Source organism: Chiloscyllium plagiosum, unplaced genomic scaffold (assembly GCF_037043375.1).
Source record: "Chiloscyllium plagiosum isolate Xiang-an unplaced genomic scaffold, Cpla_swu_hap1 HiC_scaffold_14, whole genome shotgun sequence".
NCBI lineage: Eukaryota > Metazoa > Chordata > Chondrichthyes > Orectolobiformes > Hemiscylliidae > Chiloscyllium > Chiloscyllium plagiosum.
The window spans coordinates 24368220-24388962 of record NW_028270152.1 but is presented as its reverse complement, the minus strand read 5'-3'; the positions used below and the strand labels follow the sequence as shown (position 1 = coordinate 24388962).

General features: G+C 40.0%; 1 protein-coding gene across 1 annotated transcript; it reads right to left on the bottom strand.

Moving 5' to 3' along the window:
- Positions 1–1773: 1773 nt before the first annotated feature.
- LOC148147933 (inter-alpha-trypsin inhibitor heavy chain H3-like) lies at positions 1774–15047 on the bottom strand. Its single transcript, XM_087994174.1, has 5 exons — positions 14891–15047; positions 13444–13645; positions 7950–8122; positions 3555–3666; positions 1774–3451 (listed from the first exon to the last, which is right to left on the bottom strand). The coding sequence occupies exons 1-5, from the start codon at positions 15030–15032 to the stop codon at positions 3307–3309; spliced, it is 774 nt and encodes a 257-aa protein (XP_087850300.1). The 5' UTR covers positions 15033–15047; the 3' UTR covers positions 1774–3306.
- Between the last annotated feature and the right edge of the window lie 5696 nt (positions 15048–20743).

Here is a 20743-nt window from a genome sequence, read left to right as displayed (position 1 = left end):
AAGTGAATGGATTATAGCCAAGTTTGTGGATGACACAAAAATGGGTGGGAATGACAGAGTTTGCAGAGGGATATATTCAGGTTAAATGAGTGGACAAAAAACTTGGTAGATGGAATATAATGCAGGAACATGTGAGGCTATGCACTTTTGCAGGAAGAATTGAGAAGCTGAATATTATTTAAATGGAGAAAACTATAGGAAGTTACAGAACGGAATGATTAGGAGTCCTTGTCCTCAAAAAAAACTAACATCTAAATTCAGTGGGTAATAGAGAAGGCAAATGGAATGTTAGCCTTTCTTTGAAAGGAAATTGAGTATAAAAGTACAGAGGTTTAGGTAAAACTGTACAAGGCACTAATACACCTGCAGCTAGAATACTGTGAACAGTTCTGGGCTACTTATCTACAGAAAGACACAGTGTGATTGGAGGTATTCTAGAGAAGGTTCACTAGACTAATCCAATGGACTGTCTTCTGAGTAAAGTTTGAGTAGGTTGAGGCTGTACATTTTGGTATAGAGGTGCTGGTGTTGGACTGTGGTGGACAAAATCAGAAGTCACATCACACCAGGTTTATAGTACAAGTTTATTTGAAAGCACACAAGTTTTTGGAGTGCAGCCCCTTCCACCTGGTGTTGTGTGACTTCTGACCCTGCACTTATTGGATTTTAGAAAAATGAGAGGCAACCGTAATGAACCATACCAAATTCTTAGGGACTTGAGGGAATACCCCTTGATGGGAGTGTCCAAGACCAGAGGTCATAATCCCAAAGTGAGGGTTTGCCAATTTAAGACAGAAATAAAGACAAATTTCTACTTTGAGGGTAGCAAATCTGTGCAATTCTTTACCACAGAAGGCTGCCAAGGCTGGATTCTTATAGTATATTCAAGGATGAGGTAGACAGATGTTTAGCCACTCAGGGAATCTGGGTTTCTGGGAATAGCCAGGAAAGTGGAGATGAGGATTATCAGATCAGCCATGATCTCATTGAATAGTTGGGCAGACTTGATGGGTGAATGGCCTACTTCTGCTGCTGTCTTCTGGACTATTGATAATAATTTTTAAAAAAATTCAATGCTCAAATTAAAATTGACCAATAATTAATGACTCATAAAAATGTTTACTCCACTAAAATACATGCTTTTTACCAGTACAACATAATGCAACAGGATGATGACAGAGAAGATAGAAAGGCTTTGAAGGAAGGAAACAACAAAGCATAAAAGACAATATGAGCATAGAATGGGAAAGTAGGGAAATAATACAAGGCTGGGAAAGTAAGAGAGGGCACCTGGATATCAACAGAAGTTTATTATTGCTGCAAAATCACCCTAAAAATAAATTATGGTAAATTAAATAACAAATTTCAAGAAGATTTTTATTATTCACAGAATGGTAGGAATCTGGAACTGACTTTTCCATGAGGTAGTACAAGGACAACACTGAAAATATATAAAATGTATTTGGGTTTGCACTTGAATTGCTGCAACTTACAAAGCCATGGTCCAAGCACTGGCAAGTGGGATCAGGCTGGATGGCTACTTGTCAACTGTTGGGGACACAATGGGCTGAGTGACCTCCTATGTCTATGATTTGATGTTTAATGAAACCAGTGCATCAAATCGTATTCAAAGGAAATGATGGAGAACTAACTATAATGCAAAATGAAACTGTGTTCATCAAAAGAAGTTTGAGGAATTTTACTCTATTAATTTAATTCAGAAATGATTGGCTATAAAGCAGCGACACAACAATACACACAAATTGACAAGACTTTAAAATAAAATTGATTTATTTGTCTACAAATGCAAGAATATATCTGGTGAGTATAATGTCTTCAGATTATGCACATTATTAGAACAATTCATTATGTAGTTATTAAAAACTCATATTATCAGACCTGTTTATACATTGGAAGATACATACATTTGCTTCCTGCTAGTACGAGGGACAGATTGTTCAGTATTGCTTTTGCAGTTTGCCAAATAATTTAGCTTACTATCAAAAATGCTTTTGGAACCATTTTGTATTGCTAAGTTACTCGATAACTCTAAAAATGCACTTTTTTTTTCAAATTCATATCTATATTGGAGTTGTACACGATTGTTACACAACGGAACCTTATGCAGTGATATGGTCCACTCAAACCTAGTGTTCTTTTGGTCCAAATGTTCGTGCATTGCAGTAAGTAGTACTGAAGCCAATTCATTACTTGGCCACTTTCTTTTCTGTTCAGTGCTAGAACTATGCTAATGCCTGCATAGGTATCACTGCCTCTGTCAATCAAAATAGCTATTACATTGAAATCAGCATACCAATTTTTTTTGACGTGTTCTTTAAGTGCGTTCCTACTGCACTGGCATCAATACCCACCTTATATTCAATTATTTGCCGTATGATGAAAATACATTTGGCTATTTGTGGACAGTATTACAGAATTGACACCAGAATTCCTGTTTTTAATTTACTGGTGGAACAGGTTTGAGGTAGGAGCTTCAGGAAAATTTGCTGACCTAATACGATGTCAAGGGGTCTATGGAAACAGAGGAAGGAAATTGAGATAACTAATTTAGTTATTAGGCAATTTCACTGGATATTTAAAATTTTCAAGGGTATGTAAACCCCACTGTGTTCATAACAGGAGGTGAGTGCACGGCAAGAGTTATAGTAACAACCAGTCTGACCTTTACATGTCAAACTGACAAGTTCACAATGATCTGCACTTACAGGTTTGATATTGCATCAGTCTCACATGGAGACTGGTATCACAATGAATACTAATGTATAAGAAAAGCCATCTAACACTATTAGCCTCATGTCCTTTTCATTACATTGCTCTCTCATGCCCCAGACTCTTTAGCGGTGCTTTCAATGTTGTCACAGTGAAAACTACACATTGTCGGAATTAGTTGGCCGTTCCATCTCCTCAAGCTTGTCAGCTTTCCCTACTGGATGGTGGCCTTTGAAGAAGGTTTTTATGAATCAAGTCTTGTGAGATTACATCTAAAGTCATGGTGCTGCTGTGCATAGGGTAGAAATCTGAAAATAATCTTGACGCTGCACATTTTCAGAGACTGGAGCATAGTGGATCAGTAGAGGAGCGTACCTGGCACCCATTTTTAACAAACAAACCTAATCTGGTCATTTTACATAGGCAGTAATTATTCTGAAGAAACATTGTAACTTATGATTGAAGAGACAGGAAGTGCTTACATATATGATTTTTAATCTGTTTTTGTATTTGAAATATAAAGTAATTGTGCAATCGAGTCATTCGAGAGATAAACTTTCATCATCTGCTCTCAAGTTATGAATATAGGTAGTCAAATAAAGAAGAAACAACATAGTCAGTGGGGCTTCCATCAATAAATCCTTTGCCATTGTAGTGAACGAACCAGCATGGGACATTGGTTCCACGCTTTGGATCAAATCTGTAGTCTTTCTGGTACCCTCTAAAATTAAAATATCAAAAAGTTGCATAAGAAATTTACAAACAAGTTACAGCTGTTACACCGAAGACACAAAAAGTGTTAATGTTATCTTAGTAAGCATTACCTTGTTACTCTGAGTTTGTGACCTTTTACGATCATTGTTGCATCAGATTTGCCTTCATCTAAACCAGGGTGAATATTATATATCTCAGCACTTATTTCATGGTAAAACTGACCTGTGTCAAAATAATAACAAATTAAGTTGATTGCAAAGTCACAATAAACATTAATATACTGAGTGCAGAAGGAAAATAAATATTATTATATTCTACCAGTGAAGATTTATAAGGGATGAATTAATTTCAAGTTGTTGGTAAATTTTGTGACTAAATCAAGAACGTCACTTTTCTCCAATGAGTAATGCAAGAACTTTAGTGGTAATTTGATTTAGTAAAATATTAACAAATAAATTTGTTAATTTAGTTAAAATTACACTTAAATATTGACCAAAAATGGCTGTGGAATATTTATGAAGTTGGGAATTGAAATGAACTCAACTAAACTAAACCATTCCTTTCATTATGTATTTCACAAATGGGTGAACATTGACATGAACATTTAATTTTTTGACACTATGTAGTGACACAAGACTGAATATGTGGTAGTAACTTCACAGTTTCAGTGAAGTATGGAAATTGCTGTTCTTGGGACATATATCCTGCAGAAGTATCATTTAGTATGGCAATGAGAAAGATTAGCTTTGTGTTGCAAAGGAATCTGTAAAAAGATTGAACAAGAGCTGTATCCCCGTTAGTCTTCACACAACAGTAGCTTGTAAATATAAAGTACTTCATTGCATTTTAATGTCCTAAAGTAATTTCCCATGCATATCCAAAACAAAAGATCTCAGTTATCTGTAAGAATAATAGGGTGGTTATGGTAGGGGATTTTAACTTTCCAAACATAGACCAGGGCTACCATAGTTATAAGGGTTCAGATGGAGAGGAATTTATTAAGCATGCAGAAGAAAATGTTCTTAATCAGTATGTGGATGCACATACTGGAGAAGGTGCAAAACTTGACCTACTCTTGGGAAATAAGGCAGCGTAGATGACTGAGGTGTCACTGGGAGAGTACTTTGGGGCCAGCAACATAATTCTATTAGTTTTAAAATAGTGATGGAAAGAGATAGACTAGATCCAAAAGTTGAAGTTCTAAGGCCAATTTTGATGGTATGAGGCAAGAACTTTCAAAAGCTTATTGGGGCAGACATTTGCAGGTAAAGAGGTGACTGGAAAATGGGAAGCCTTCAGAAATGAGATAATGAGAGTCCAGAGACAGTATATTCCTGTTAGGATGAAAGGAAAGGCTGGTAGGTATAGGGAATGCTGGATAACTAAAGAAATTGAGGGTTTGGTTAAGAAAAAGAAGAAAACATATGTCAGGTATGGACAGGATAGATCGAGTGAATCCTGACAAGAGTATAAAGGCAGTAGGAGTATACTTAAGAGAGAAATCAGGAGGGTAGAAAGGGGACATGAGGTAGCTTTGGCAAATAGAATTAAGGAGAATCTAAAGGGTTTTTACAAATACATTAAGGACAAAAGGGTAGCTAGGGAGAGAATAGGGCCCCTCAAAGATCAGCAAGGCGGCCTTTGTGTGGAGCCGCAGGAGATGGGGGAGATACTAAACGAGTATTTTGCATCAGTGTTTACTGTGGAAAAGGACATGGAAGATATAGATTGTAGGGAAACAGATGATGACATTTGAAAAATGTCCATATTACAGAAGAGAAAGTGCTGGATGTCTTAAAACACATATAAGTGGATAAACCCCCAGGACCTGATCAGGTATACCCTAAAACTCTGTGGGAAGCTAGGGAAGTGATTGCTGGGCCTCCTGCAGAGATATTTAAATTATCGATAGTCACAGGTAAGGTGCAGGAAGACTGGAGGTTGGCTAACGTGGTGGCACTGTTTAAGAAAGGTGGTAAGGACAAGCCAGGGAACTATAGACCAGTGAGCCTGATGTTGTTGATGGGCAAGTTATTGAGGGGAATCCTGAGGGACAGGATGTACATGTATTTGGAAAAGCAAGGACTGATTAGGAATAGTCAACATGGCTTTGTGCATGGGAAATCATGTCTCACAAACTTGATTGAGTTTTTTGAAGAAGTAACAAAGAAGATTGATGAGTGCAGAATGGTAGACGTGATCTATATGGACTTCAGTAAGACATTCGACAAGATTCCCCATGGGAGACTGGTTAGCAATGTTAGATCTCATGGAATACAGGGAGAACTAACCATTTGGATACAGAACTGGCTCAAATGTAGAAGACAGAGGGTGGTGGTGGAGGGTTGTTTTTCAAAATTTGGAGGCATGTGACCCCAGTGGAGTGCCACAAGGATCAGTGCTGGGTCAACAACGTTTTGTCACTTATGTAAGTAATTTGGATGAGGTATAGTTAGTAAGTTTGCAGATGACACCAAAATTGGAGGTGTAGCGGACAGCGAAGAATGTTACCTTGGATTACAACGGGATCTTGATCAGATGGGCCAATGGGCTGAGGAGTGGGAAATGGAGTCTAATTTAGATAAAAGCAAGGTGCTGCATTTTGGGAAAGCAAGTCTTAGTAGGACTTATACATTTAATGGTAAGATCCTAGAGAGTTCAAAGTTTGTGAGAAGATTTGTAGCTCGGGTGCTCGTTGTTGTGGTTCTGTTCGCCGAGCTGGGAATTTGTGTTGCAGACGTTTCGTCCCCTGTCTAGGCGACATCATCAGTGCTTGGGAGCCTCCTGTGAAGCGCTTCTGTGATCTTTCCTCTGGCATTTGTAGTGATTTGAATCTGCCGTTTCTGGTTGTCAGTTCCAGCTGTCCATTGCAGTGGTCGGTATATTGGGTCCAGGTCGATGTGCTTATTGATTGAATCTGTGGATGAGTGCGATGCCTCTAGGAATTCCCTGGCTGTTCTCTGTTTGGCTTGTCCTATAATAGTAGTGTTGTCCCAGTCGAATTCATGTTGCTTGTCATCTGCGTGTGTGGCTACTAAGGATAGCTGGTCGTGTCGTTTCGTGGCTAGTTGGTGTTCATGGATGCGGATCGTTAGCTGTCTTCCAGTCCTTGCATGGGATTTTGTACACTATATTTTGTGCACAAAACACTACATAGGACAAACAGGAAGACAGCTAACGATCCGCATCCATGAACACCAACTAGCCACGAAACGACACGACCAGCTATCCTTAGTAGCCACACACGCAGATGACAAGCAACATAAATTCGACTGGGACAACACTACTATTATAGGACAAGCCAAACAGAGAACAGCCAGGGAATTCCTAGAGGCATGGCACTCATCCACAGATTCAATCAATAAGCACATTGACCTGGACCCAATATACTGACCACTGCAATGGACAGCTGGAACTGACAACCGTAAGCGGCAGATTCAAACCACTACAAATGCCAGAGGAAAGATCACAGAAGCGCTTCACAAGAGGCTCCCAAGCACTGAGGATGTCACCTAGTCAGGGGACGAAACGTCTGCAACACAAATTCCCAGCTCAGCGAACAGAATCCTAGAGAGCGTTGCTAAACAGAGACTTTGGAGTGCAGGTTCATAGCTCCTTGAAAGAGTCGCAGGTAGATGGGATAGTGAAGAAGGCGTTTGGTATGCTCTCCTTTATTGGTCAAAGTATTGAGTACAGGAGTTGGGAGTCATGTTGCGGCTGTACAGGACATTGGTTAGGCCACTGTTGGAATATTGCATGCAATTCTGGTCTCCTTCCTATCGGAAAGATGTTGTGAAACTTGAAAGGGTTCAGAAAAGATTTACAAGGATGTTGCCAGGGTTGAAGGATTTGAGCAAGAGAAGAGGTTGAATAGACTAGGACTGTTTTCCCTGGAGCGTTGGGGGCTGAGGGATGACCTTGTAGAGGTTTATAAAATTTTGAGGGGCATGGATAGGATAAATAGATAAAGTCTTTTCCCTGAGGCTGGGGAGTCCAGAATTAGAGGGCATAGATTTAGGGTGAGAGGAGAAAGGTATAAAAAGAACTCAGGGGCAATTTATTCATGCAGAGGGTGGTACGTGTGTGGAATGAGCTGCCAGAGGAAGTGGTGGAGGCTAGTACAATTGCAACATTTAAAAGGCAGCTAGATGGATATATGAATGGAAAGGGTTGGAGGGATATGGGCCAGGTGCTGGCAAGTGGGACTTGATTGGATTGGAATATCTGGTCGGCATGGACGAGTTGGACTGAAGGGTTTGTTTCCGTGCTGTATGTATCTCTATGACTCTAAAAGATGATGCAGAGCACGATTTGATAATGCTAGGACTGAGAATCAAAGCTTGGTTGAAATTTTTAGCAGTATCTAGAGAAAAGATAGCAGTATCTTGGAGAAAACGCAGAAAACTTCAGGGTGAAAATACCAGAGGTTAGGGACTGGCAGCTCAAGGGGAAGCCATTAGTGGTAGTATGTTTATCTATGAGCAATTAATGAAGTGAATACATACCAAGTAATCCATGAGTCATACTTGAAAACCTGTGGCTATCAAGTGTATAAAATCCCAGAAAGTCTCTGTGCAGAGGGTGATTTTTCCAGACGCGATGCAACACAATAACAAATGTTGCATCATCTCCCATTGTTAGTGTGAGATTCCTTTCTTTTATGATTGAAATTGAGAAGCTAGGAAATAAATGTTAGAAATGATAAATTATATTGTATATAAACTTTAATATACTGAATATTGAATCTATGCAAATCATTCAATTATCTGTTCCGATAATCCATTATTAATAATCTTTATATGCATTCATAAAGACCTACTTTAAATAGTGTCTGTTGTAACTTCCTCACCCTGCACCACTGAATGTGGGCAAGGATAATGGTTCCATTCTGATTTGTTAGTCTATTTATCTGTAAACAGATATATTTCAAAAAGAAAGAGTTGCACTGGGAGACCTCAACATTGACACTGGACCCCATGAAGTCTCAAGAAATAAGGTAACATCTCCAGTTGGAAAGGAAGACACCTGCAAAGAAATCTCCTTCAGCTTATCGTCTTATACCCACTATCCCCCCACCTCACTACTCTCACTTCCTGCCACTAAAGGGACAAGAGCATAGAACTTACTCTCGGTGGCACTTCAGCAACAATTACCAAGAGTTGCTGAGTTGCACCACCAGTTAAAAAGTCCTAAAAGATACACGTTAGGTTTGCAGGATGTGATGAGGGAACCAACAAAAGGGGGAAAAAAACTTACTTCATCTCATGCTCATCAATCTAATTGTCATGGATGCATCTATCCAAGACAGTAGGAGTGACCACTGCACAATCCTTCTGGAGATGAAGTCCTGTTTTCGCATTGAGAATGCCTTCTGATATGCAGTGTGGAACTAGCACAATGCTAAACTGGCTAGAATTCAATCATATCTGACAAATCAATGAGTATCCATAAGGTACTGTGAGCTATCAGAAACAGCAGAATTGTACTCCAACAAAATCTGTAACCACACGGCCTGACATGTCTGCCACACTATCATTGCCATCAGGCTGATGATCAACCCTAGCTCACTGAGGAGTGCAAAGGAGCTTGTCAGGAACAGCACTAAGCATAAATAAAAATGAGTTGTCAACTTGGTGAAGCTATAACACAGGAATTCTTGCATGCTGAACAGTGGAATCAGCATGCAACAAAGTCGGTTAATTCCATAGCCAAAATATCAAAGTAAAAAGGAATCTGGGTATCCTTGAACACCAGTCAATAAAAGTCGACAGGCAGATGCAACAAAAAATTAGGAAGACAAATGGTATATTGGTGGTCATTGCAAGTGGACTTAATTTCAGAGGTAGAGATGTCTTACTACACTTATATGGTGGTATTGGTGAGATGACACCTGGAGTATTGCATGCAGTTATGTTCTTCCTTCCTAAGAAAGAATATACTTGAGATTGAGCAGAGGTTCAGCAGGCTGATATTGGAGATGGCAGGATTGCACTATGAAGAAAGATTGATTTGACTGGGCCTAGTATTCACTAGAGTTTAAAAGGATATGAGGAACTCTGATTAAAATGTACAACATTCTAGCGGGACTGAACAGGGTAGATGTAGGGAAGGTGGTTGGGGATTCTAGAACCAGGAGTCACAGTGTTTTAGGTTACTAGGGCTGAGATGAGGAAAGATTTCTTCATTTAAAAAGTAATAAACCTATGAAATTCTCCACAACAGAAGGCTATGGCGATCAAGCCTTTGAATAAATTCAAGAAAAAAATTAATAATTTTTTGATTTTTGAAGTAACCAAGGGGTACGTGGAGTAAGCAAGGATATGACATTGGTATATAAGATCAGCCTTGATCATATTGAATGTCATGGCAGGTTTGACTGGCCTACTCCTGCTCCTAATTTCTTTGTTTTATTTAGATTAAATCTACGTTCTATAGTCATGTTGCATTCAGACCTTGTGAACAGTTAAACAGATAGCAAGAGGAGCCTCCGCAGATATCCTATCCTTAATAATGGGAGAGCCAGCAAAACACAAAGCTGAAATATCTGTATCCATCTTTACCCAGAAGTAGCAAGTGGATTATCTTGGCCTTCTCCTGAGACCACAGTATCACAGCTGCTAGTCTTTAGCCAATTTGATTAACCGCATGTGATATTAAGAAACAGCTGAATGTAATGGATACTGCAAAGGCCAAGGATCCAAGCAATATTCTGGTAACAGTACTAAAGCCATGCTCCAAAAGGAACTCCACCTCCAACTTTCAGTATAGCTATTATACTGGTATCTACCCAGCAACATGAAAAATTGCACAGGCTCTACACACAAAAAGGAAGACATATCCAACCCAGCCAATTGCTGCCATAGAGTCATAGAGATGTGCAGCATGGAAACAGAGCCTTTGGTCCAAGTCGTCCATGCCGACCAGATATCCCAACCCAATCTAGTCCCACTTGCCAGCACCTGGCTCATATCCCTCCAAACCCTTTCTATTCATATACCCATCCAGATGCCTTTTAAATGTTGTAATTGTATCAGCCTCCACCACTTCCTCTGGCAGCTCATTCCATACGCATACCACCCTCTGCATGAAAAGATTGCCCCTCAGGTCTCTCTTATATCTTTCCCCTCTCACCCTAAACCAATGCCCTCTAGTTCTGGACTCCCCCACCCCAGGGAAGAGACTTTACCTATTTACCCTATCCATGCCCCTCATGATTTTATAAACATCTACAATGTCACCCCTCAACCTCCAACGCTCCAGGGAAAACAGCCCCGGCCTGTTCAGCCTCTCCCTATAGCTCAAATCCTCCAACTCTGGCAACATCCTTGTAAATCTTTTCTGAACACTTTCAAGTTTCACAACATCCTTCCTATAGGAAGGAGACCAGAATTGCACGCAATATTCCAAAAGTGGCCTAATCAACTTCCTGTAGAGCCGCAACATGACCTCTCAACTCCTGTACTCAAAACTCTTGACCAATAAAGGAAAGCATACCAAACACTTTCTTCTCTATCCTATCTACCTGCGACTCCACTTTCAAGGCGCTATGAACCTGCATTCCAAGGTTCCTCAGCAAAGGAAGGATTTGTGAATGATGCTATAATGGCACTTAATCAGTAGTAACCTTTACATTCAGTCAATATAGGTTCTGTCAGGGCCACTGAAATCCTTTCCTTATTACAGCCTTTTTGAAAAGATGTGTAAAACAGCTGAGGGAGAGAGTTTTCCTTGATATCAGCATAGCATTTGACTGAGTATGACATCAAGGTGTCCTATCAAAACTGAAGTCCATGGAAATCAGGGGTAAATTCTCCACTGCTTGGAGTCAAACTGAGCACAAGAAAAACAGTTGTCTTCTTAAAGGCCAATCATCTCAGTCCTAGGATGTCACAGCCGGGGTTCCTCATCTTCTAACCAGCCTTTTTACTAATGTTATTATGAACCTCTGGAGAATGCAGGACTTTAAACTGTGTCTCCTGGCTCAGAGGCTGGTATCCTGGATGCAATTATTTTGAGTTGCTTCATCAATTGCTTTACTTCAATCATGAAGTCAGACACGGTTGGTTGCTAATGATAACACAATGTTCAGCATTATTATTGACCCCTGAGATACTGAAGCAGGCTGTGTCCATATTCAGCAAGAGTTTGTGCTGATAAATGGCTGGTAATATTCATACCACACAAGTGCCCTGCAAAGACCATCTCCAACAAGAGAGCACCTAACCGTTTCCCATCTACATTCCCTGGCGTTACCATAACTAAAACCCCCAATGTCAACATCCTGGAGAACAGTCATTAACCAGAAACTGAACCTAACCAGCCATATAAGCACAGTGGCTATAAGAACAGGTCAAAGACGAGGAAGTCTGAGGTGAGTAATTCACTTCCTGTCTCCTCAAATGCTGTCAACCAACTTCATGGCAAGTCAGGAGTGAAGGCATACTTTTCACTTGCCTGGCTGAATGCAGCTCCTACACTTAGGAAGCTCAACACCATTCAGGATTCAGCAACCTACTTGATTGGTACCCAACCACCATGTCCAGCATTCACTCCCTCAATTGCAGCAGTGTGTATCATTTAAAAGATGCTCTGTAGCAAGTCGCTAAGGCTCCTTCAACACCACCAACTAAACATGTTACCTCTACCATCTAGAAGAACAAAACAGCAGATGCATGAGAGGATCACTACGTACAAGCATCCCTTGTGCAAGCTACACACCATCTTGACTTGGAACTATATTTCTGTTCTTTAATGATATGGAGTTACAATCCTGGAACCCACTTCCGAACAGCACTATGAGTGTGCTCAACCCAAGTGGATGTGAGGGAATCAAGACGACAGTTTGCTACCTTCTCACAAGAAAAATTAGGAATGGACAATAATTGATGTTCTAGCCAATGATGACCATATTCCATAAATGAATATTTAAACAAAGTGTCTATCTAACCATTTATATGGGTTGTAAACACCTGAGGCGTCAGAAGTGATCTTTGTGGCATTCCACAAATTATAACCTGCTCCATTGAGAATATTCCATTTATCCTTACACTCTGCTTCTTCCATTAACCAAATCTCTATCTCTGCTAATACATTAAACCCAATTCTGTGCACTGCTTTCTGTCATATTAGCCCCCTGAATGGCACGTATTCAGTTATCTTTTGGAAAGTGAGGCATACCACATACCACATTCATTTACCTTTCCAGTTGCTTCCTCAAGAACTTGAATAAATGCAGCAAACAGAATTTTATCAAACTAGATTAAATTTGTCGGGTCTTCTAAATAAGTTGTTCAGAGTTCCTTAATAATAGGTCTGATTGACCTTACTTCAGGTTATTCTTATTCTTACTTTACTGTTTATAAATCTTCACTTCGAGCTGCTATTGCAGCGATATTACTATTTCGTTTTTTTATGCAATGGTGACATTTTGGTCATTCTTTGTATTTTTGCCAAGCTCTTTTCACCACATATAGAATCTATACAGTAAAGATAGAGGCTATTCGGCCCATTGAGTCTGCACTGACCCACCAAACTGCATCCTATCCTATCCCCCTAACCTCTTAGTCATAGTTAACTTACCTAGCCCTCACACCCCTGGGCACTACAGGGCAATTGAGTATGCCGATCCACCTAACCTGCACATCTTTGGACTGTGGGAGACAATTGGAGCAAACCCACACAGATACAGGGAGAATATGCAATCTCCATTCAGACAGTTGCCCAAGGCTGGAATCAAACCCTGGTCTCTCACGCTGTGAAGATGCAGTGCTAACTACTGTGCCACCGTGCTACACTATAACTAATATAACTTTAAAAATGCAAAAAAAACCAAAAAAAACCTATGTCTATGAAAGTACATTCATATATAAAGTACTTTGACTTTGCAAAGCATTTTGTTAGAATCAAACCGCTTGAACATTTTCCTTCTTGGCTGTGTTTATATTTATGATGGCACCATTTAGTTCCAGAAATACAAACTATAAAACTGCACAACTGTACCTTTCTTTTGTTAAAGATGCAGTTGCTGACCAGGGGAAAACAATCTTATCTTCTCCATGAAATACTGTAATTGTTTTAGTTGATACTTCAACTTTAACATCCATTTTGTTGTTCACAATTCCAAACTTTCCAAAGTATGTATTTATTTTCTTGTTAATTTCTATTTTCTTCTCTCCAATCAATTCTCCATTTACTACAAAATCTGCATGAAAATGTCAAACATATTAATTAAAGCTAATTAATTGTCACAACAACAAATTACATTTTTGAAATATCACTTTTTCATGAAGCTAATAGATGAATCCAAATGATCATTATTGTGAATAGCCAGCAAGATTTTTCAAAGATCCCACAAGTAAAAATATGAGGAAATAATGAAGAAATAAACATCAAATAAATAATTCATAAGATTTGCATGAAATAAAAATACTTGGGCCACTTCATAAAATTATATACTTCAGGTTTACCAGGCTGATTCTGGGGATGGCGGGACTCACATATGAAAAGAGACTGACTAAGTTAGGATTGTTTTCACTGGAGTTCAGATGAATGAGGGGAGAATCTCATGGAGACTTGTAAAACTCTAACAGGACTAGACAGGATAGATGCAGGGACAATTTTCCAGAACCGGGGTCACAGTCTGAGGATTTGGGGTAGACCATTTACAAAGGAGATTAGGAGACATGTTTTCACTCAAAGAGTGGTGAGCCTGTGGAATCCATTACCACAGGAAGTAGTTGATGCCAAAACATTGAATGTATACAAGAGATGGCTAGATATAGCACTTGAGGTGAATGGGATCAAAGGTTATGGGGAGAAAGCAGGATTAGGTTATTGAGTTGGACAATCAGCCATAATCGTGATGAATGGCGGAGCAGGCTCAAAAGGCCGAATAGCCTCCTCCTACATTTCCTCATCTTTTCTTCTATTAGATTAAATGCTTTGCTTCAGATCATCGAATTCCTACAGTGTGGAAATAGACCCTTTGGCCTAGCAAGTCCACACTGACCCTGCAAAGAGTATCCCACCCAAACCCATTCCTGTACAATTACCCATGATTAACACACCTAACCTACACATCCCTGAACACTTTGGGCATTTTAGCATGGCCAATTCACCTAACCTGCACATCTTTGGATTGTGGGGGGAAACTGGAGCACCCAGAGGAAACCTACACAGACACAGGGAGAATATGCAGACTCCATACAGACAGTCACCGGAGTTTGGAATCGAACCTGGATGCCTGGCACTTTGAGGCAGCAGTGCTAACCACTGAGCCACCATGCCGATAGATATTCCTTTATCAGCCAGGAATGTGGGCACATCAAACAATAAAATTCTGCAAAGGTCAACTTTAATGTCATTATGATCTGTTAACTCAAAATGTTTCTGTTAAGAAGCTATTTTGTCTTTCCTTGAGACAACTTGTAACAAAGATTACACCTACCTGTATATGGATCTGTGACAAGATTTAGGATTGCTCCTGGTTTACCATCAATGTTGAAACAAATGGCATCACTATGATCGTTTATTGAAATGACAAAATGAGGATCACTGTCAACTTGAAAAGATGTCAAAGATGAAGTCATTGTCACTTATTTTATGGACTGAAAACTTGTTATATGTAATTCAACTTCATACATTGTTACAACTGTAAAACAGTCTTGAATAAAAGCTAGGTATTTTCATTTGCATTTTCTGATGGCAGGGAGCCAGGATTTAAAGTAATTACCCTGTAATGAATCTTATGATGTGCCAAATAGAAATTGGCCTCTGGTAGGCCGTGGATATTAACAGTGATCAGAGTTTGGGCTTTAAAGGGACACAGTTTCATTTTTGAAGTAAAATAAAACAAAGAAGTCATTCAACACTAGCTTTTATCTCACAGGGGAAATCATCACATGCAATTGAGAAAGACAGAAAAATATGTGAATTGCCAAGAGATCTCTGGAAATGAAAATACACTGCAATTGTGGGAGCAATAGTAAAAGCGTTTACAGCTATGTCTGAAGATCCTTCAGAGGACTAAAAAGTTCAGAAATAAAATGACTGCAGATGCTAGAAAGCTGATACAAAACTTTCTCTGGCAATATCTGGTTTTGTTGCAAACATGTACGTATAGCAGCTTCAAACTTAGTCATATTATGATTATTTCCCAAAGGTCAGTCCAGTACATGATGCTTAAATTCCAGATGGTAAGTTGGAGGCAGTGAACAATATTTTTGAGCAAGTTACCAAATTAACAAACAAGATGAATCAATCCAGGATACCTTTACTCTTGGTTCCATTCAGAAAATGTTAAAGAAACTTTGTAATAGGTTACTTCTCAAAATAGATTCCAGTGGTAACAGTGGGAATTTTAAATGCTGTCTAATGAATTGTCACAAACCTGACAGCCAAAATAGTTAATTAATCAAATTCAGTTGGGAATTATGCTACGAGTGGTGGCCCCTGCAATAGCCCCTGGGTCCATTACTCCTCTCTGTCTTTATTAATGACCTAGACAATGGCATTGGGAATGTTGTTTGTATGCTTGCAGATAGCAACAAAATCTGAACATGTTAAGACAGGAAAATTAGAATCAAAAACAGAGATTTAGATATGAAGAAATGCAGACTGCATAATGACAAAGGTCATTTAATCTAAATAAATGAAGTGACATGAATCTTGGTAAGGCCAACACAGTTTATGCATATACAAGCAGACAGATAAGGAACTGGAATTGGTCATTCCAGCACTAAGCCTGCTCCACAGTTCAATAAAATCATGGTTGATCCAACTTAGTTGAACAGATTTCCAGCTGTCAAGAGGACATTGTAATGCCAGGTAAAAGGGGTGGCAAGGGACAAGTCTTACCCTCATACAATTTTTATGTGGAGGTGCTGGTGTTGGACTGGGGTGGACAAGGTCAGAAGTCACACAACAGGTTTATTTGAAATCACAAGCATTCAGAGAGCTGATCCTTTGTCAGGTGAATTGAGGAGAAGCACAGAATTTATAATCAGAGATATCAAACAAATGGTGTGAGTGGAGTGTCGACAGGCTGTATAACAGGTCTGTGCAGGTGATCAAGATAAGATGGTGTGAGAAAACTGTCAACAGCTGAATAGTGTATGAAGGGATGACCTATACTCCAACTAATTGAAGCAGTGAGACAAATACAAAAAATTTAAAACCAGACGACTGGAATAATATAATAGGTTTAAAAGTCACAAACCAAGGGTCTAACCAAAGTAGCAAATAATCCAAAATTGTACAACCTAATTAAGGTAGAGAGATCATAACAAGTTATCAAGATGATGGTGTCAAAACAGGATGGTAAGCAAGATTTTACAGAAACTGAATAGCATGGTGATGTCAATGTAGCGAATGTGAACCCAAGATCACAGTTGAAGCTATCCTCATTTGTACGGAACTTGGCTATTAGCTTCTGCTCAGTGATTCTGTGTTGCTGTATATCTTGAAGGCCACCCTGGAAGATGCCTACCCAAAGATCAGAGGCTTGATCGCTGAAGTGTTCCCCAACTGGGAGGCAACATTTCTGTCTGGTGATTGTTGCGCATTATCCATTAATTCATTGTTATAGCGTCTGCATGGTCTCGCCAATATGCCATGCTTCGGGACATCTTTTCCTGTAATGCATGAGATAGACAACATTGCCGAGTCACATGAGTATCTGCCATGTACATAGTGGGTGGTGATGGTAGTATCCACATTTATGATCTGGCATGTCTTGAAGAGGTGGCCATGGCAGGTTTGTGTGGTGTTGTGGTTAATGTTGCCCTGAAAGCTGGGTGGTTTGCTGTGAACAATGGTCTTTTCCAGGTTTGGCGGATGTTTGAAGGTTAGAAGTGGAGGTGTAGGGATGATCTTGGCGAGATGTTCATCATCAATGGCATGTTGAAGGCTGTGAACAATATGACGTAGTTTCTCCGCTCCAAGGAAGTACTGGACCATGAAGGGTACTCTATTTGTTGTATCCTGTGTATGTCTTCTGAGGAGGTTATTGCGGTTTTTTGCTATGGCACATCAGAATTGATGAAGACGCAGCACTCAGAAAGCTTGTGATTTCAATTAAACCCGTTGGACTATAACTTGGTGTCATGTGATTTCTGGTCCAGTGCATCCTAGTTCAATACTGGCATCTCTGCGTCATGATTCCCATTGGCACTACAAACTGGCAGCTCAAAGTAGAGAGGATCTCCAAGAAAATCACACATATCAACACAGACATCAAGTTTCTTCAGAGATGTAAGAAAGCAAAGAAGTTCCCGAAAGGACTAGAGATCACAAACCCACTCAAGCCGACCTACAACACAGACTATGCTGAGAGACTGTGCCGTTGCACTTCTCGCACACTCCTCAATCATCTCGCACATCAGCACTACAGCAGATGCTCCAACCTTGAAATCAAAATAGAATCCATATTCTCAGCTTGCATTCATGATACAGCAGACCAGCTACAAGAAACTGCCAAGCAGATGAGGCAACGGAACTACACCATCTACATGCACCCCAAGAACTGAAACTGGAGAAACTTACATCACCACCAGCAGTAACTAAGCCTCCTCTGATACTACGGTTGAAGCTGGTACCATTGCAGAGAAATCTATCGCCAACTTGTCTGACCACAGCCTTCAACCAGATGAAAATGAAGTTCTCAGCCTAGGGCTCAATTTCTCCCTTATTATCAAAATGGTAGTCTCACAGCAAACACAGAGGAATTCATCAGGCGATTGAGGCTCCAGGAATTCTTCCACAAACCCCAAGGAGTCAGCAGCAAGCCCAGTGAGACAACCAATAAACCAGAACAGTCGACAGAAAGATCCGCAGTGCAGCGACAAATGAAGAAAGAGTCGAATTGGATCCCTCCAGTAGACTGCTGCCCTAGGCTCGAAATGTATGTTCAAGCTGTCAGGAGGTGTATTAGTGCCAGAATCATGAGCCACACTCACAAGATAGATGATTTGGTTACCTTTACTGTGTTGATATGTAACAGTTTGCCCAATGTTTGAAGTGCATACACCATGTCCTGGTCTTTCTGGCTGCTGGGAGACAGTGAGGACTGCAGATGTTGAGAGTGTGGTGCTGGAAAAGCACAGCAGGTCTGGCAGCATTCGAGGAGCAGACGAATCGACGTTTTGAGCAGGGGCTGATGAAGGGCTTATGTTTCCTGACTAAGAGCTTATGCTCAATGTTGATTTTCCTGCTCCTTGAATGCTGCCTGACCTGCTGTGCTTTTCAATCATCACTCTCTCTTTCTGGCTGCAATCTCTTTTCTAAAAGTTTTGTTTATGCTACTGTACTGATCTAATTATCTGCATGTCTGCATAGTTTTGAATGTTTTAGTTGTACACATGGATGTGTTATCTTAGAAATTGCATACTTTAGTATCATGCCTCAACTTGATTTGTTAACACTGCAAAACATTAACCATGTTTTCCATGTCTGACTTGATAATTTCAACCACTTGAAAATATTTTAATAGCCATCTAGAACATGAAAACTTCAGATACATGAATTACCACTATTAAAAATTCCCTTACTTCTCGGTGCAGTTACCCGAACTTGTACTGGCATGTTTATTGGTTAACTGGTATGTGAATGTGGGGATGAAGAATATGTTTTCAGGTGACATGAAGATTGACCAAATGGTTAAAAGTGAGTAAGAAAGTTTTATCTGTTAGGAAGGTATGGACACGTTGATCAGATGCACAGATCAGTGGCGAAAGGAATTTAATCCTTATAAGTGTGAGGCGATGTACTCTGAAAGAAATAACAAACAAGGGAGTACTCAATGAATGACAGGACACTAGGAAACTCAGAGGAACCTTGGTGTGCTTGTTCACAGATCTTTGAAGGCAGCAAGGCATGTTAACAGGGTGGCTAAGAAGGCATGTAGGACACTTACCTTTATCAGTCATGGCATAAATTATAATGGCAGGGAGGTTCATTTGAATTTGTCCAAAACTTTGCTTAGGTCACAACTGGTATACTTTATGCAGTCCTGATCACCACACTATAGGAAGGATGTGGTTGCACTGAAGGGGGTGCAGAAGAGATACACCATGATGTTTCCTGGATGGGGCATATTAACTATGAAGAGGGGCTGGGTAGGTACATTTTTCTTTAGAGCAGAGAAGGCTGAGGTGGGTTCTGAGTGAGGTGTATATATTATGAGGCGCATGAACAAGGTGAATTGGAAACAACAGCTCACCGTAATTGAAGTGTCAATATAATTTTAGGGCAGGAGATTCAGAGGAGATTTGAAACAAAAATTAGTTAACCCAGAGATGGTGGGAATCTGGAATGCTCTGCAAGGGAGCATACAGGTGGCAAGAGCCCTCTCTACTTTTAAAAGATTCGTGGACAGGCCCTTGAAATGCTATAACGTTCAAGGCTATTAGCTAACTGCTTGAAAGTAGGATTGTAAATAGTTTGGTGCTGACTTGGTGGACTGAAGTGTTCTGTGCTGAATGGCTGCATGATTCTAATCAGTCAGTGAACTATACATATGTGAAGTGAAATCTCTCTGTCTTTGCTTATTGATTTTCCACAGCTAGCAGTCAGGTATGAGCTTGATATTGAAAACTTAATGGGATGGCTTGAGAAAACATTGACTCCCGATCTGCAAGGAACTGACCTGAAAAAGGTGCAATATCAGCTGAGCTGCTCAATGATGGAAACTTCCACCTGATGCTTTACCTCCACCAGCCTTTCTTTCTCTGCTGTCGAGAAGGCTGGCCCACAGGATATATATATATATGATGCAAACAGCACCTGCTATACAAGATCAAAAGCATTTGAGGATATTGTGACACTTATAAATATCTCACTTCTCAATGTCACTGGGAAAGTCTTTGCCGGGATCATTCTGATAAGATTCCACTGACCAGTGGATAGGATGGATGTGGATATGGAAGCACAATGTGGCTTCATAGCAGATTGATATTTGGTAGATATAACCATCATCCATACATCAGTTCAAAAACACTTTGGTTTTGTGGACCTTACAAAAACATTTGACACTCTGACTGAGCAGGCCTGTAACAGGCTCTAGAAAAAATTGGCTATCATCCAACACTTTGCAATTTCAAATGGTCCTTCCATGTCAACATGAACAGCACCATTCAGTTTGATGGCTGCACATATGACTGTTTTTAAATTGAGAATTAGGTGAACGGAGTTGTGTCCTGATATTATTCTGTTTGGTATCTTTTTCCTCTTCCCTACTGACTTCTACTGCTGATATGAATGAAGTGCATCTCCATATTTACTTGCCATACTTAATCAGATGAAA

Bases quoted from the DNA above. Each gene is read 5' to 3' on its own strand.
- LOC148147933 (XM_087994174.1), bottom strand. From the start codon at position 15,032: ATGACTTCATCTTTGACATCTTTTCAAGTTGACAGTGATCCTCATTTT. The intron at 8,123-13,443 runs GTACAGTTGTGC...TTTATTTCCTAG, and splicing joins GCATCTTTAACAAAAGAAAG to CTTCTCAATTTCAATCATAA. The intron at 3,452-3,554 runs GTAATGCTTACT...TTTTAATTTTAG, and splicing joins CACAAACTCAGAGTAACAAG to AGGGTACCAGAAAGACTACA.